This window comes from Akebia trifoliata, chromosome 4 (genome assembly GCF_017979445.1).
Source record: "Akebia trifoliata isolate Shusen 1 chromosome 4, ASM1797944v1, whole genome shotgun sequence".
Lineage (NCBI taxonomy): Eukaryota > Viridiplantae > Streptophyta > Magnoliopsida > Ranunculales > Lardizabalaceae > Akebia > Akebia trifoliata.
In genome coordinates, this window is record NC_141378.1 from 38,513,974 (window position 1) to 38,532,220 (window position 18,247).

An 18,247-nucleotide genomic window follows, 5' to 3' on the forward strand; every position below is an offset into this window, starting at 1 on the left:
TCATTTTTTCTTAATTTTGAAAAAAGATCTATCTATAAACATTTGACTCTCTAGAAGGACCCAAATATAGTTGCCATCCTCTTTGCGCATATTAGCTAGTAAGAGGCAAATACATGAAATTTTAGGGTGCTCCAATCGAAATTTATTATGCCACAATGAATAATGATTGTGCCATAATTATGTTGAAACTTTTGGTTCTTCAATTTTACATAGTTTCTTGATCGGTTGATTTAGTGGTCCATCTTGATGGTTTGCTATTTGATCTGCACAATGAACACGCGTAATCAAGATTTTTTAAAATTTGAGGCTTAACACGATTAGTTACCTAATCTAATAATAATTTGAGGCTTACACAATTAAGTTCATTTAGCATGGTAAAATATGTAACATAATAATTTGAAGCTTAACACTATTATTTACCTAATCTAATGAAATAAGGTATAAATTGAGATAAATGTCTAGGAAAAGTATGGATAAATCAATATTTTGAGACATTAATTAGCAAAGTATGATAAAGATAATCACAAATAAAGAGCCATTTACTATATCAACAAAAGTATGGGCTACTCAAAGGCTTCAACATTACATGCTCTCTCATCTAATTATCCTATTATCTCAGATGGATCCTCTTAAATGTCCTTTTGAGAAGCCAGGTATAATAGGAAGAACTGTACGATGACTACTATTGTTGTTTAGGTTTGACATTATGTACGTTACATAAAAGTCTATTAAGGGAAGAACTGTGGTAAAATACTTGGCTAATCACCTAGTGGTAAAGGGAATAAGACCTGTTGGTCAATTCCCTGATAAGAACATCCTGTATTTTGAGGAAGAGTCACAAAATCAAACATGGAAGTTATACTTCGATGGGGTCGCAAATCAGAATGGCTATGGAATCAAAACAATCTTGTTCTCACCTGAGGGGTTCCATATACCAATTGTTATTAAGTTAGCATTCTCCAAAACTAGTAACATAGCTGAATACGAATGGTACATCACCGGACTTGAAGCCGTTCTAAATCTAGGTATCATCAAAATTGAAGTATTCAAGGATTCAACATTAGTTATACACCAATCATTAGAAGAATGGAAAACTTGGGATCAAAAATTGAAGCCTTATCACGAGTACATGCTTAAATTGATTAGTAAATTCAAATCCATTTTATTCCAACATTTATCAATGAAAGATAATAAATTTGTTTATGCTTTGGCCACTCTATCATCAATGATTAATTTACCTCCAGATATGGAATTGAGGTTTATCACTGTGGAAGTCGAAGACCAACCAACATATTGCATCACTGCTTGACTCCCTGATGAAAAGCCATGGTATACAAACATCAAAAGAGTTTTGGAAAATAAGAGTTCCTAGAAGAAGCATCAAGGAAAGAACAACGAATCCTACATAGATTCGCATCTTAATTCATCATGTGCGTAGGAATCTTATGCAAAAAATCTCATGATGGAATCCATTTATCATGTGTTGATGAAAATCAAGCTGAACAGATAATGGTTGAACTTCATTCAAGAGACTGTGGACCTCACATAAGTAGAAAGATATTAGCCAAGAGAATTATGAGATAATAATATTATGGGCTCACAATGAAAATAGACTGTCATTACATGGTCAAGACTTGCCATAAATGTAAAATACATGCTAATCTCATACACGTGCCCCTATCCTAGTTAGCTAGTCTGACTTTACCTTGCTCATTTTCTATTTGGGGAATTGCTACAATTGGTAAAGTCACACCTAAGGCATCAAATGGGCATGAGTACATTCTAGTAGCCACTGACTACTTCACTGAGTGGGTCGAAGTCGCCTCTTATGTTGTCCTCGCTGCACCTCAAGTTGCAAAGTTCATCCAAGTAAATATCATCAGTCGATACGGGGTACCTTTTGAATTGATCTTTAATAATAAGTCATACTTCAAAGTTGAGGTTATTACTTTATATTCAAAATTCAAGAATACGCACCATAAATCATCTCCTTATAGTTCTCAAACCAATGGAACAGTCGAAACATCCAATAAAAATCTCAAAACAATCATCAGGAAAATGTGACAATCACACCAAGATTGGTCAGAGAAATTATCATTCTCATTGTGGGCAAATCACATTTTAATATGGTCTTCCACAAAAATCACTCCCTACTCTTCAGTGTATGGTATGGAAATAGTCTTACTAGTTGAAATGAAAATCTCGTATCTCAAGTTCTTGATAGAAAGTCAATTATTAGATGTAGACTAGGTCCATTATCAATATGAAGAATTAAACATGATTAAAGAAAAATGACTTAGAGTTTTGTACCATGTGCAAGCTAATAAGAGAAAAGTCACTTACGCATTTGACAAGAAGGTCAAAGTTTGCTACTTACAAGTCTAGAATTTGGTAATCAAAGAGAATCAACCACTTGTCTTTGACCCTAGAGGGAAGTTCAAACCTAATTGGGGAGGTCATTTCATCATCAAAAAAATACTCTTTGAAAAGTCGTTAGACTTCAAAACCATGATGTAATTGAACTATCAGAACCAACAAACCTTGATCCAATCAACTGGAACTACATTTAAGAAGGCCATCTTTGGTCAAATCAATTTTCTTATTACCCAACTCAATGTCTCATTTCTCAATCATTAGTAATTTTTTCAAAAAATAATAATAAAGAATATTTTTTCTCAGCCCGATCACCCAACCTAGAAGAGAGAATGTATTACTTGAACTACGTTTTGATATGATCCTAAACATTTGGGGTATGTAGGCAACCTGAGAAGTTACTTCAGGCCCGACCACATCAACAATAAAAAAATATGTTCCCCAAAATAATAGAGACAAAGAAAATCCAAAGAAAAAAATGAAATAGAAATAGATAATGGGGAAGAAAATTCAAAGAAAAAAAGAAAAAAATTTAAAAGAAATGCCACATAAAGGGCATTTAGGTTTTGAGCTTTAAACTACCTTTCGTTCTAAGTTTAGTCCTAAGCTTACCTATTGAAGTCCTCCTAAGTATCATGTGAAAAAGTCAAGGAAAATAACAAAACATGATCAAGCAGTAACTCCAAAAGTTCAAAAGGAAAGAAGAAAATAAAGTAGAAAAAAACCTATTAGATTGAGAACTGAAAGAGTGACTTAGGCAAAAATAAAGATAATCTTGTGAGGTTAAAATTTTAAAATGACGGCCTTGGCAACAATTAAAGCAAAAAAATATAATAATATAATTTTTTAAGCTCACTAGATCGAAAACCTAGAAAGGTGATTTATGCAAAATCTAAAACATGCTCACTAGATTGAAAATCTGAAAAGACAATCTAAGTGAAAGTTAGAACAACCAAAAGAAAATCTCAGTCGAGTTGAAAATCTAAAAAAGTGGTCCGAACCAAAACCTCTAAAGTTCAAATAACCAAGCTTCATAGACTTTAGGGCAAACTCTTAATCCTCGTGCAATTAATGCCTAGCTTAAACCAAGCAAAGGCTCAGAAGTCACGAGTATCTTGGCCATGATTGATCTGAAAATCTTCGAAAAGAAAAGATGATTCTATGATGAATTTAAAAAGAAAATAATGTGTTCCAATACCTTTAAGCTTGACTCAAAATCTTCAATATAAGAAGTCGAAATTAAAACTTAAACTTTTACTGCGCTCGATCAAACTTTCATAATAAGGGGTATTTTCCTTTTCTAAGGTGTATAGTTTTCACCTTACACCAGGGGCATTTTTTTTCAAACTATATTCAATTATTCCCAATGCAATGTTCCTTATCAAACTAAGGGCATTTTATTATCAAGTTTGATCAATTTCAATCCCAAAGGATAAGGGTAATCCTGAATTAAAGATTATCTTTTTAGTAGTAATTTTTAAAAATCCTTAAGGTTCAAATGAAGTTAAAATGTTGGTTTGAAATTCATAAAATTTAATTTAAAAAAATAAAATAAAAGCATTTTTAATCTCACATTAGTTTTGCCCAAGACTCTTAGAAAATAGTTCATTACTCTTTCACTCAAAGTAGGTAGAGTATGACTCCTAGAATCTAGTTCATTACTCTTTCACCTAGAGTATCTAAAACAAAACATTAAATAAATGCTTAGATTATGCTTAATATATGCTCAATTATGCCCAGTTACTCTCAAACCTAATACTCAGATTGCACCCAATTTATGCTTAAATTTTGCTCAATTTTAGTTCAAATTTTTCTCAGGTTTAACTAAGATTTTATGTAGATTTTGATCAATCATCTAACTCAGTTTTACATTTTGAAGTTCATCATCTTTCCATCATGAATACGCAAAAATGAGGCACGTCTTTTCAAAAACATCATTACACTATTGCACATTTATTGCATTTGCATTAGTCAGGGAGAATTTTTTAAAATTTAAGGATTTGATACCGTTAGTGAAAACTCACACTTGAATACTTGACAACTTTTAATTTGGGGAGAGTTTTACCCTTAGAGATCTGAACATCTCGACTAATTGTTGAATCAAATTGTAAAATAAATTGTCACTAACTTTGGCATTCGAAAATATCGCATTATCTACCAAAGTAGATTTAATACCTAGTTTGCTTCAACCTTCTACCAAAGAGGGGCATTTGTAGACACCCCATTCTTGGACTCGTCAGATTAATCAATTTGATTGCGATGATTCTAATGATAGATGAATATTCTAAAGTTTTATTTGTTACTAGATGTATTTCCACAACTTGGATGAGATATTTCAAGCAAACAAATTTTGAAAATTTTACTACACTAAGAAAATATGACCCAAATCATAGAAATCATCATTTTGATACTAAAAGAAGTCTTACAAGAGAAATCATTAAAAAAATGATCAAATTACTAAAATACCCATGATGTCAGAATACCCCTAGTGGTTATATTACACATAGAAAAATCCTTTCAAACACATAAAATAATAAATTAAAATTAAATAAATTATTTTACCAATTTCTAAAAGATTCAACAAAATCACTAAAATAATAAATACTTACGCCATCACAATAAAACTATTAAATTATTATGGGAACAGTAAAACATTGACAAATCTTGCTCAGGCTTGTTCAACCGATCTAACAGAGATTTAACCAATAGTCATTGCAAGAGCAATAACGCAAAAATAAAGTAAAAAAAGTATATAAGGTAAAAAAGATGAGAGAAAGAAATTATCTTTATTGCTTCTTGACTTGAAATTGGTAGAGCCTCCTTACAACTTTCATAAAATTAAGAAAGAAAAATATAAAAAATTAAACTAAAAAAATAAAAAAAGAGAAGTTGACCTCCAGGGAAGGTTGGAGATCTTCGAAGATGAAACACCATTTAGTCTAGTCTCCTATTTATAAAGAGAACAGATTAGGATTTCGAAGACATCCCATGATTATAAAAATACCAAAGTCTTACTTAAATACGAATGTCTTTCAACCGCCAAGCTTCAATACAAATTTCAAGGCTTGACTTTCTTCGTTGATTGCATCACTGCCATTGACCATGGTGTCGTAGTAAAATTTTGATCAATTGACTTGAATTTTGGTTCACGATTTTATTTTGGATCTTAGATCATAGTGGTAACGTATGATTTTCTCGATTTACCTTAAAACTTCACGAATAATTCCTATTATATGTAAATAATATTATATGTAAATAATAGTAATTAGTTCTTAATTACATAATTTAATTGAAATCAATGATAAATATGGACTAACCATGCATTATATCTAATGAGGGGATTTACTATGTAATTTATTGATAAAGTCTATGTAATTAGGGCTCTAGAAACGACTTTCTAGACCCTGATTAAATCTCTAGCATCCTAATGGTCATGTTCATGGGAAGCCTCAACTCATAGTTTATGTTTTCCATCAAACAAAGGGTTGAAATGCAAGAAATTCCCAAGAAAAATCTATCCCTAGAAAAAACAATATTAATTCCTAGAAGGTCATTGTTAATCAATAAGAAATGTGTATTTTTCTTCTTATCTCAAATGTATGGTTGATGAAGAGCCTCGACCTATTAGAAAATCCACCCCCCTTATAGAAAAAAAAAGATTTTTCTATTGTTTTGTTTTTCATTTTGATTCTTTGTCAAACAGATAATTGGGATATGAGAAAAATATGGATTTCTTTGGGGTTGGCACAATTTTTCTAGGGATACATTTTTCTTAACACCCCAACTGTCCATTTGATAGAGAGTCTCAACTGTGGGTTGAGACTAATAATTTTGATATGAATATTAATAAGAAGAATCTTTACATCAAGTTAATCCTCTATTTTCTTTTGATTATGTCCAAGAACACTTATTACCCTCTAAAACTCTCAAGTTTCACCATCATTGTCTCATCTTGCTACTATAATAGGTGTTCTTGATTAGATGCATTGAAAGTCTGTTAAGATTTTATATTTGTAAAATTTGTTTGTTCATTAAATATATTTTTTGAAGAAATGCAAATAGTTGGTTATTAATAGGGAGTTGATTTTTATGAATTGACACATCTTTTATTCCATGAATATATTTGTAAATGAAAATATATATTGACTATTCATGAATATATATATATATATATATATATCATGTTTTCTTGTAAGGAGACACTTAATTATCTCTTCAATCTTTATAAATATGATTGGCAAGTAGGCCAAACAAATCATGTTTTCAATAATTTAATCAAGTGTTCTAATTTTCTTAATTAGTTAAGCTAGAAATTATGTACTGTTTCGTAGGAAAATTCTCAATACTACAAAAATGGTATGATATTGCAGTTCTTTTCAGTGGTGTTTTAGTGAAGCACCCCCTAAAGTTGGATAAATGTAGATATGAGCAATAAAGTCACCACGTGACGCACATGTGTTACCTTTGAGGGAACCATGTGGCATCTTCAGAATCAATGTATGTCACTTTTGAAGCTTTCACGTGGCGTCATAAAGAGCTTTGACCTTCGGACTACTAAGAAGATACACTTCTCCCCTTCACCATAAAAGGGGGCACGAATCTATCATTGAAGGGGGGGCTACTTTCTCCTCTTCCTCAACCTCTCTCTCTCTCTCTCTCTCGCTATATATATATATATATATATATATAGGGAAATGTTCAGCACCCTAAGTTTTACCACACACTTTAACAAACGTTTTTTGTCCTACATGGGTTAGAAGTTTTGGAATGGGCTGATTTTTGGTGAGGATGATCTCTATGATTAGAAGATCATTCTCCCCAAAAATCAGCCCATTCCGAAATGTTTAGCCCCATGTTTACATGTTGAAAAATCATGGACCGTCCATTTTTTGTAAACCATTTTTGATGGGGTTAGAAGTTTTTGGAAGGATGAGCTGATTTTTGGTGAGGATGATCTCCTCACCATAGAGATCATCCTCACCAAAAATCAGCCAATTCAAAAACTTCTAACCCATGTAAGACAAAACACGTTTGTTAAAGTGTGTGGTAAAGCTTAGGGTGCTGAACGGGACCCATATATATATAGTACGATAAATTATGTAATAGTTTCAAGAATAATGGAGCAGCTTCTTAGAGCCAGAGAACATAGTCCAAAGTTGGATGAACCCTGTGAAAAAATCATGTATTATCATCTCGTTCTCTCTTCCTTATTTCATTATCTTTATACGACACACACATAATCTCACATCGGATACTCTTTGCCTTCATCATGTTTGAGCGCAATAAGATCCACACGGCTACAGGCATAGTGGGACCTTGGAGTTTTTATAATCATTATCAATGAATATATATGTATATATATATTAAAGACCTTATTCGCATTGCTCAATATTTGATGACTCCATTAAGGATAAACATTGTGATTCACACTACAAGATGAGGACTGGGTAGTCAATAACAAACATGCGCTGGAATATAAGAAGTTGTATTGATGCATTATGAAGAAGATTATTGTCTAAGACGACAATGTCACAATAAAATTTTATACAATGTGTCGTACATCCTATGCGCCATAAGATAACATTGTTAAAGGTAGCATGCCATGGTCAAGTTATATCTAAGTTTAACCAACACGTCAAAACAACAAAAATATGTCGAAGGCGGCATACTATTAATGAAATTTAACTATGGGTATGTTTGATTGCATTCTTCCATGGAAATTGATTTTTCACCCAAATCAAAAAGTCTACCAAAACATGAATTTTACTTTCTTACTCATATTGGTGGGAAAGTGAAATCAATCTATATTTTTCATCCACAAAATATCATCATCTTCTTCCCTACTCATACATTATTCTTCTCTACCAACATTATCACCATCACACCCACCATCACACAAATCTTGTCGTCGCCGTCACCGTTGCCGTCATCAGCTCCCACTATCTCTTCTCTCTCTCTTTCTTCTTTTTCTCCTTCTCTTTTCCTCACTTTCACCGTTACTACCACCACGTTCTCTCCTATTCTTCCACACTTACCTCCATCACCACGACGACGACGACCTCCTCCCTTCCCTCTTATCATTTTTCAAGCTTCTTCTTTTTGTTTTAAGCCTCTCCCTCTCCATTCATTTTCTTTCTCCTCCTCTTTTTCTTCTTCTTCTTCAAATATTTTTCTTATGATTTTATTCAAGTAAAATCAAATAATAAAATTTGATTTTATAATCTACCTATTTTTTATTATTATTTTTTAATAAATTTTAAATTTTATGAAAAATTACTTTGGATGCCATCAACCATATCATAAATCGTCAAAAAGAACCAGTAGAATATAAAAGCGTCCGTACATTCGAGGTGTCAAACTTGTTCAAAAGTTAAGCTAACTTGTACAAAAAGTCATATCATATCGTGTCTTTATTTATTTTATTATTGTCGTCACGTGAAAAAACAAAAGATATTTACAGAACAACACCATGTGGGTTTGCTTTACTCAACACACATTAAATGGGACCGTACACTATACACGAGATGATATTTAAACCACCCAACCCTAGCTAAGTTTTAAAAAATATATATAACATATTTTATTTTATTTTATTGATGACCGGGCTTTCATCGTCAAACACATCGACTTGTAGGTACACTGCCATTACAAAGCATAGAAGACGGCCATTTGTAACTCAAAAGGATAGAATGAGTGATAAAAATCGAAACAACTTCCTTTACAAAGGTTGTTAAATTAGTCAACAGCAATCGAAAAAAATGAACTGTGATAAATGTTGTCGTTATTTGTCAGTTTTCTCGTAGTGACAACGCAATTTCCAATATCATCTTGGTTATCTAAACATATTTAATCCTTCTGTTGGAATTCCTCAGACTCCTGATTTTGGCTAACATATGGAAAAAATGGATATTCCCATCACCCCGTTACAATCAAGAAACTCTAGCCTTCTTGGTAAACTTGTCGATTCCAGTCTTCATCCTGTAACCGAGCTTCCAAGGCTTCCACTCTCTGGACATTCTTTCATTCTCAAGTTAACATTCCTCACGACTCTAGAGTTACAGACCTTGAGAGATCTCCTTTAAGCCTTCTTAACTTTACAAAGAATCTATATAAAGGAGATCATTCAGCTCTTGGTTCCCAACTCCGTTTGAACACATCTAAGAAATCAATTCCTTTTGCCCAAAAATCAAGGAAACAGAATTGGCATTGTATAGAGTCCTGAGAATCCGTAGTAAGAGATGATGGAAAATTATCAGAAACCAGTCTAAGTAGATGAGATACTAGTGGATTTCCAATATTCTATAAACAATTTGAGTTAAAAAGCATTCTGGAGAATTACCACCCTTTTTTCTCCAAACCAAAACAAAACTACATGAAAGTGAGATACTAGTGGATTTCCTATATTCTATAAACAATTTGAGTTAAAAAGCATTCTGGAGAATTACCACCCTTTTTTCTCCAAACCAAAACAAAACTACATGAAAGTGAGATACTAGTGGATTTCCAATATTCTATAAACAATTTGAGTTAAAAAGCATTCTGGAGAATTACCACCCTTTTTTCTCCAAACCAAAACAAAACTACATGAAAGTGAGATACTAGTGGATTTCCAATATTCTATAAACAATTTGAGTTAAAAAGCATTCTGGAGAATTACCACCCTTTTTGCTCCAAAACAAAACAAAACTACATTAAAGTCCCCCGCAATTAAAGCATTATCTGAAGGAGAAATTAACTTCCTCGCACACTATATAAGATGGAAGAGACTCCATTACTTGAAGCATCTAAAATCACAACTTGGTCACTAGAAACTTTAAGAGCAATAGACTTTCAAACCAAAAGAACCATATAGCGCCACACTGATCATTACAGAACGAATTTGTAGCCTTCAATATCGATTAAATTTGATAAAAGCTATCACTAGAAAATCCTTTCCTTGCCAATCTTTTAATTGAATCAGCCGTGGGAGAACTTGGTTCAGAATTAGAATAGTTCCTACTGACTCTTCTATCAGTAACATACATAAATAACCTGCTACTAGGATTAAGGATTAACAAAACAGTGGGTTGACTCGGTTCCCCACCGGATGAGTCACCAAGTTCCTGTGATGCAATGTTAACCTGACCCAAGAAGAGTAGGATTTGACTCGGTTCCCCATCCGAACGTCGTTACAAGAGTATCGACAGCACCATAGTACTGACAGTTTCCATTGGAGTGATTGTTTGCTCATAGCACAATAGCAGCTTGACATGTGGTGCGTACACATGAGAGAGAAATTCTCTCACGTGCCTGCAAATCCTTTGCCCAATAATTTTATTGTTTTAGATTTCAAATCTTAAATAAGATCTTTGGGTCCATGTAGATTACAACTTTTTTCTTATAGAATTTGTTTTTTAAAATTCATAGAATTTCGTTCTCTGATCCACATCGCATGGGAATAAGTCAAGCTGTTATTATTGAGCAAAACAATCACCTATTAGCATTGATAGGACCATTTTCTCCGCGCCCTACTTTAAAAAAGTTGATGGCACCACTTCAGTCGAAGTCTACCATCAGAGTTTCTGCATTTTTTTCCCATTTCGGTAAATTACTAATTTACCCGTTTTCGTTTAAGGAAGAGACAAGAACGTCACTTCTTATCCTTTTGGTGCTTAGTTCCATCTACTAAGAGCCATGTGTACACATCAACCACATTGATTCATGAATGTTGGATCCACCGATTGTTTCACCTCACACCAAATAATTAGTGATTTACAGTCATTTGATTCAAGCTAATTGGTTATATGGTAAAAGTACAGTCTAAAATTAAGCTCAATTTAATTCTGATTTTATTTGATGAATAAAAGAAGGATTAATTCATTCCTAAACTAAGAAAACAAAATAGAAAAAAAAATAAACCGAGATTCATCAGCATCCAACACTAAATTAATTCATTCTCTTGGATTATGTCCAAGAACACCTCCTTTCCACTGGCATCATGTTCCATCACCATTGTCTCCTATAACTGATTGAATTGTTCATGTTTGCAAAATCTAACTAAGTTGGTCATTGGGGATAGGAAAATTGAGCTTATTTTGGAGCCCGCATAACTCAATCGCTGTCCTATCATACGCCCGAGCAGCTCCTTCCGAAGTGTCAAAGGTTCCAATCCATTTTTTCTTTGCTTCATTAGGCACCCATATCTCAGCAACCCATTTACCTGATTGTCTTTGTCGAACACCTCTATACTTCCTCATCCTCTTCTTCTTATTGGTTTCTTCTTGAAAAAGATGGCATCCCAAACAACCGTTGATTCTACATATCCGACATGTCTCAGCTTCAGATACAATTAAAATTATGTTTCCATTTTCAGATTTCTTGGCACTAGGAATTGCTGGAAGATGCTGGAACAGTTCAGCAATGTCGTCGTTATTATTGTGGAGATCGTTGGAGTTGATGACGTGATTGAAAATGGAACCCATGAGAGAATTCTCGCCTTCTTCTTCGATAAGAACTGAGGGAGAAGGTTGGGATGCTTCAACTCCTATTCTTTTAGTCATTTTTTCCATGATTTCATCATCTCAGGAGATCCATCATTATTTATTTTGCCCGGAGCAAGCGACAACGTCAAGAAACACGGTTCAGAGTAGGATTTTTTGGAGACGACCCACGGTCTGGTGTTTCAAACAGACCCCACCACCCCATTGTTCCATTTACATTATTACCCCTCTTTTCTCTCCTTCCTGTTTGATTTTTTTTTTTTTTTTTTTCTGACTCGTGCTGAGGTGACTCAAGCGTGAAAAAAACTAGTGCTGTTGTGTGCACATTACCATAGATGCTTTTATGCTAAATACAAGTAAAAGACATCTAAGGTTATTTGTGCACCACGATATCATTTTTGTCACTTTTGTGTCTCCGCTTGTGTCATTCCAGCATTTTCCTTTTTTTTTTATTCTCCAAAATAACCCTATACTAATTAATTAAACAAAAAGGTGTAATAATTTTCTTACGCCCCTCTTTTAACATAATCACATAAATGTAGATCATTTTCCTTGAGTTACACATAATCATAAATACTTTTCCTATGCATCCTAAGGCAAATGATCTATGGTTCTGTAATGGGGACGTAACTTAGAAAGGGTCGTCATATTATCACGACTCAGAAAAATAAAATAAAAATATTGAACACATCTCTATCGATTATCTCTCTTTCACATTTCCAAAAAAAATCCCAAAATCTACAGGTTAAGAAAGAGAGCTACTATCGACATCCTTACCCTTCTGTTATTACTCACCAATTTCTTAAATTAGTTATCACACTCCAATTAAGGATTGAAACACGCCATTCAAATATTACAAAAGTGTAGTTTAAGTTTTTACTTCTACGTTAAAAAGCAATGCTTATATAAAATACTAAATGGAGTAATTTGAAAATCTAAACAAAAGAAAAAGAGGTAGAGTTTCTATTGGCACCCGAAATTCTATTTATTATCAATACTTGAATGAAATATTTTAATCTTTAATTATGGTGACACAATGTGAAAAAAGCCCAGATTTGACGGCCTTGGGCCACCAAATTTCATAAAATTTGACTAACAAAGGGATCGAATTGGCATCTAATTTTTCATTGTCAAACTTTTTTTTTCGACGGGCCAAAACTATTAAATTAATGAAGGATGAGAGAAATTTGACAGCTCTAAGCCGTCAAATCTAGGAATATCTAGAATTTCAACGGTCTTAGACCATCAAAATTCAGTTTCTAAATTCTTGGGCCTTGGCCCGTCAATTTTTTCTGTCCAATTTTCCTATTTTCATGTAGTGTGAGATAAATAATTTAAGAAAATAAGGTGTAAATGAATACTTTTTTTTATTTTTTTTTATACTAAAAAAAGAGTAAAACTAGGTTAGGAGTCCGCCTAACCTTATTAAGGGTCCCTTTTGACATTAAAAAACATGATCCAATGTTTAGGGTTGTAGAGGGCAAACTTCTATGGAATTTGAATTTTAAAAAAAAAAAAATTAGTTTTCACCATTGAATTTTAATTTTACATTTTGGAGATAAGTGGAAATTTGGTAATCATACATTTTTTTAACCTTGGATCAAACCCCAAAAGAATGTTTTTTGAATATATTTTTTTTGGAAATATTAATTTCTTAATGAAATTTAGAGGCCTCGATGTTGGATTGATTTTGTGAATATCCATTTGAGAAAAACTAATTAAGGCTTAAAATCTTTACTAAGGATAATATTTCTCATTTTTTTAATTCCATAGATTTTGACTATTTTTTTTGTTTTTTTAATATGAAATCATGGAAGAAAGAGAATCGATAGATGTGTGGTCTTTTTCTTAATTAATTAGAATAGTGTTATTTTGGGACCAGGAGAGTGGTTGGATCACTAGTTAAACAAGTGGGACCAACAGTCCAACGCCCTTCCAGAAAAAGAAAAAAATCTAGCACCCAAAATAGTGCGAGGGAGCCTCATTCTATGCCACGTGACATTTAGAGGACGCACTGACTCTATGGATATGTGGTCCATCCCTTTTACATCTACGTACCTATAGCCAGTGTTTGATAACTTGCATCAACTAGATTGAAATTTAAAAAAAAAAAATTTAATCCAACAAATAGAAATCATTCTTAAGATAATGCAATTGTCAATGGATGCACATCACAAATCAAACTAATCTTTTGTGAGTAGATTCATCAAGTGATGGACTACATATCCATGTGGTGAGTCAAGATAAAAGACTACGTGGCATAAAATGGAGTGATTAGGAATTAGGAGTTTTTGAATCTCCCCAAAAAAAAAAATTGGATCCAAGTGATGACGTAGGATAAAGACAACTACGGCTCGGCAAAACAAACAAGGGCCAACCCATTTGCAATTAACCCTTTTGCTCACTGCACCCACTTAAACAAAATTTTGGGTAGAATGTCCTGGGTCTTGGGTAGTCAATTGGCCAAATTTTATCATTTATTTGATCCGGTCCAATGGAGCAGAGGATTAGGATCCACCATCAATTTTCGGATCGGATTTGAATTGAATTTCAGTGATCCGATATAATTTTAAATTAACCTCAATCCAATCCAGTAAAAACCGGTTCAGATTTAATAGATACATAATAAAATAATTATCCCATCATCCCTTAAATCCAATAGTGAGATATAAAGGCAAAAGTTCCTCAACAAGCAAATAATAATTGATATCTCAATTGATGATTCCAATCTTATACTAGTAAGGCCTAATAGTACAAGATGTAATGGATTGATAATTCCAATCCAATAGGGTTTTATCCTCGACCCCTATTTTCAATACTCAGCTAAGAGCACTAGATAAAAAATCTTATTTTAAGTTATAAGCAGGAATCTCGAGCCCTTAAATAAAATACTAATGCTGAAGTGGCACAAACGGGGACACATGGGTTACCCGAATGACGTCGTGGCATGCACATAGCCGTAGACGCCTTTTAAGTAAAATTAGGCCCCTTTTAATCTTTCCACCTCTGTAGTCTTTCTCATTTTTTATTTTTTTTTGTATTTATGGTACCCAAATCTAAGCTTCATCAATACCAAGTGGTTGGAAGAGCTCTCGCTTTTGAAGAGGAATCTCTCTTTCTCTCTCTCTCTCTCTCTCTGGTCTACAAACCCAAACATTTAAAATCAGTTACCCCAAAGTTTCCATTGGTTTGAAATTGTAGTTCTTGAAGAAGACCCATTTCTATTTTTCAGACCAATTGCATTTGCATCCTTTTGATTTCAGGTAAGTTGAATTTTGAACTCTTTATGTGTGAAAATTTAGGATTTCAATGGATTTTGAGGAAGAAAATCAAGTTCTCCTGGTGTTTGGAAAGAATCAGTTCAGTTTTGGATTGATTGAATCAAATTCAGTTTAAAACTTCATTGCTTGGGCCTTAGCAAAAAGAGATCTCCACTACGTGACATGTGGAGTCTAGTGAGGCACAAGGCTCATATCTCTGAGAAAAAAGTCTGAGAATTTTTTTTTTCCCACTTCTGCACCCTTCGAATCTTCCTAAAATGTGTAGTTAATGTAGGCTGATTTACCAAAATATGCTTTGAAATTTGAAAATTTCCCAAAATATGACATCATTCTTTTTAATTTTGAAAATGGTAAATTATTAATTTCAGATTAAAATACATTTCTTAAAAAGTGGGAAAATTCACTGTTTCATAAAGCTGATACTTTTTTAATGAACTATGTTATTGAAATTTAAATGCAGAAAGTATTTAGGAAACTTTTTGTTTTTTCACTTTATCCAAATTGTTTTAATTTCAAAATCATAATTTACCATTTGGAATTGAAATGAATTGTCCACTATTTTGGAAAATTTTCAAATTTTGTCTACACCTCTAAGGGAGTTTCTCCTTTAATGTATCAATCTCCTTAGTGCTCGAAGTTGATTGGATAGGTTGGACATTCAAGTTCAGTCGAATTTTCACATTTTGAAATGTAGCTAAGGATCATATTATAGATATCGTTCTTGAAGACGCTGGAACAGGTTAGCAATGTCTTCATTATGATATCATTGGAGTTGATGACGTGATTGAAAATGGAACCCATGAGAGAATTCTCTCCTTCTTCTTCGATAAGAAGAACTGAGGGAGAAGGTTGGGATGCTTCTACTCATCCTTCTTTTAGTCATTTTTTCCATAATTTCATCATCTCTGGAGATCCATCACTATTTATTTTGCTCGGAGTTAGCGACAACGTCAAGAAACACGGTTCAAAGTTGGATTTTGAAGAAGACCCACGGTTTGGTGATCCAAACAGACCCCACCACTCCATTGGTATGTTTGCATTATTACCCCTCTTTTCTCTCCTTCTCGTCTGATTTTTTTTTTTTTTTTTTTTTTTTTTTTTTTTTTGAGTAGACACAAAGGAGAGACCATATCATTTTGTGTCTCCCACTACGTGAAAATCAGAAATTTGTAGAAAAAAATTTGTTGGGCTTGGCCCGTCGAATTTTAAAACCCAAAACTCTACGGCCCGTGGACCACGTTTCATCTTCTCTTTCTCTTCACTGTTTCTCTACGACCTCTCATAGTCTCTGCGACCTCTCATAGTCTCTCTTAGTCTCTGTCTCTGTCTCGGTCGACTTTGCCCTCTCTCTCTCTCTCTCTCTCGATTGATCGAACGACATCTTCCATCGCTTTCTCACAGTCGCTATATCGATCGATCGACCCCGCTTTTTCACTCTCTTGATCGATCGATAGACCTCTCCATCTCTCTCTGAGTCTCTTTCTCGATCGATCTCTCTTTCAATCTATCTCCCTCGATAGATCTCATCTCCCACTCTATTTGATCAATGGATCTCGATCTAGATCTGATCCTCGTTCTCTCTATATCGGTATCTCATCGCTACCTGTTTCTGATAGCTCGAAGTGACCTATCGATCTCGCTTCCTGTCTCTTATAGCTCGAAGTGATCAGTTTCGTCACAAAGGGACTCTCACCTGCTGCATCTCCTCAAGTGACAAGCCAGGAAACATTGCGAGTAGGTAAGACTTTAGAGGGATCATATATTACAGTTTGAAAACACAGGTGTATATCTAATATTGAGCAAAATGTAGAGGTGCAATTTTTATTCATCTAAGATCATATAATCTCATAACCGAGGGGTGATTTAGAGGGAAAACCGAGGTTTTGGGTTTAGGTGCATTTTCCCCATTTTATTGTCAACTATTTGAACATTAAGACCCTGTTTTTTTTCATTTTTTATCCCAATTAACACACTAGAAGTTGGACGTATGTGATATATAGTTGTATTGTAGAAAGGCCATGACTAAGGATAGATACTGGAGAATTGTTTATAGGTTGTTAACCTTTTTGGAAGATTAAGTTTGATGGAAAGTTGGGGGCTCAACGTGGTTTTAAAGATTGGCCGTGACCGAGGAGACTCATCTCGATTGATTCAAGAACGAGTGGTATATTCTATTTACATCGTCCTTCACAATCACTTATCCAATATGACTTGTCTGATATTTTGAAATTTTTGATAAAAATAATTAATATTCAATAATTAAATATTTATTATCTTAATGAAATATGATATTGTGCCTAAGCATCTTCTAATCCATTGTATTTTATAAAGGAATTATAATTAGTTGAATATATATAGGTTAATAAATAATTATAAATTGAATTAAACTCTTTATCACGTCCATACTAAAATTTAGAACTATGGGGATCAGGAGAGAAGAGAAGCCGGATGAAGGGTTGGGAGGGGAGAGGGCATATTCAGAAAGAAGTTGAGACTTGAGATTGGTTTCTTGGAACTTGAGAGTTTGGGTAATAAGGAAAGGAGGTCCATTACAAGGAGCTTCATTAAGAAGTGGAAGATAGAAGTAGTTGTACCGCAAGAAACTAAGTTAGATCTATGAATAACAAAGTTCGCATTGAATATTTGAAAGGGCCTCCTTAGTTTATGTCTCTTGTAGAAGTAATGAAGATATATTTCGCTGTGTATTCTTAAGCTTTTTTACGGTCCCACAAACATAAAGCCTCGTTCATATTTTTTGAAACAGTTCGATGTTGTGTCCTTGGGACAATTTGCTTTAATGGTGATTTCAACTTGATCAGATTTTCTGGTCAGACAAACATGAGTGAGTTCCTTTATATGTCAAAAATATTATTTCTTCGAGATATTAGCAAAGAATAGTGCCATGTCATTTTGACATTTTCCTTGATATTTTTACCTTCTTTTGGGAGTTATAGTGGCCTTCTTAACACGCGTTATTCATTATCATATTATTATTCATGTGGGGCACATTTATCAATTTATACATTATTATGGGGGAGGGGAGTACACAGGGGATGCACGTGTTGCTTTTTTATTTTTTATTTTTTGTAACTAATAAAACACGCGTTATTCATT

The 18,247-nt window shown here is 33.6% G+C and overlaps 1 protein-coding gene across 1 annotated transcript; it reads right to left on the bottom strand.

Annotated features, from left to right (window-relative positions):
- Positions 1–11,405: 11,405 nt before the first annotated feature.
- Positions 11,406–11,912, bottom strand: LOC147404894 (ethylene-responsive transcription factor ERF109-like). Its single transcript, XM_086437931.1, has one exon. It carries the CDS (start codon positions 11,910–11,912, stop codon positions 11,406–11,408), a length of 507 nt encoding a protein of 168 aa, XP_086294057.1.
- Between the last annotated feature and the right edge of the window lie 6,335 nt (positions 11,913–18,247).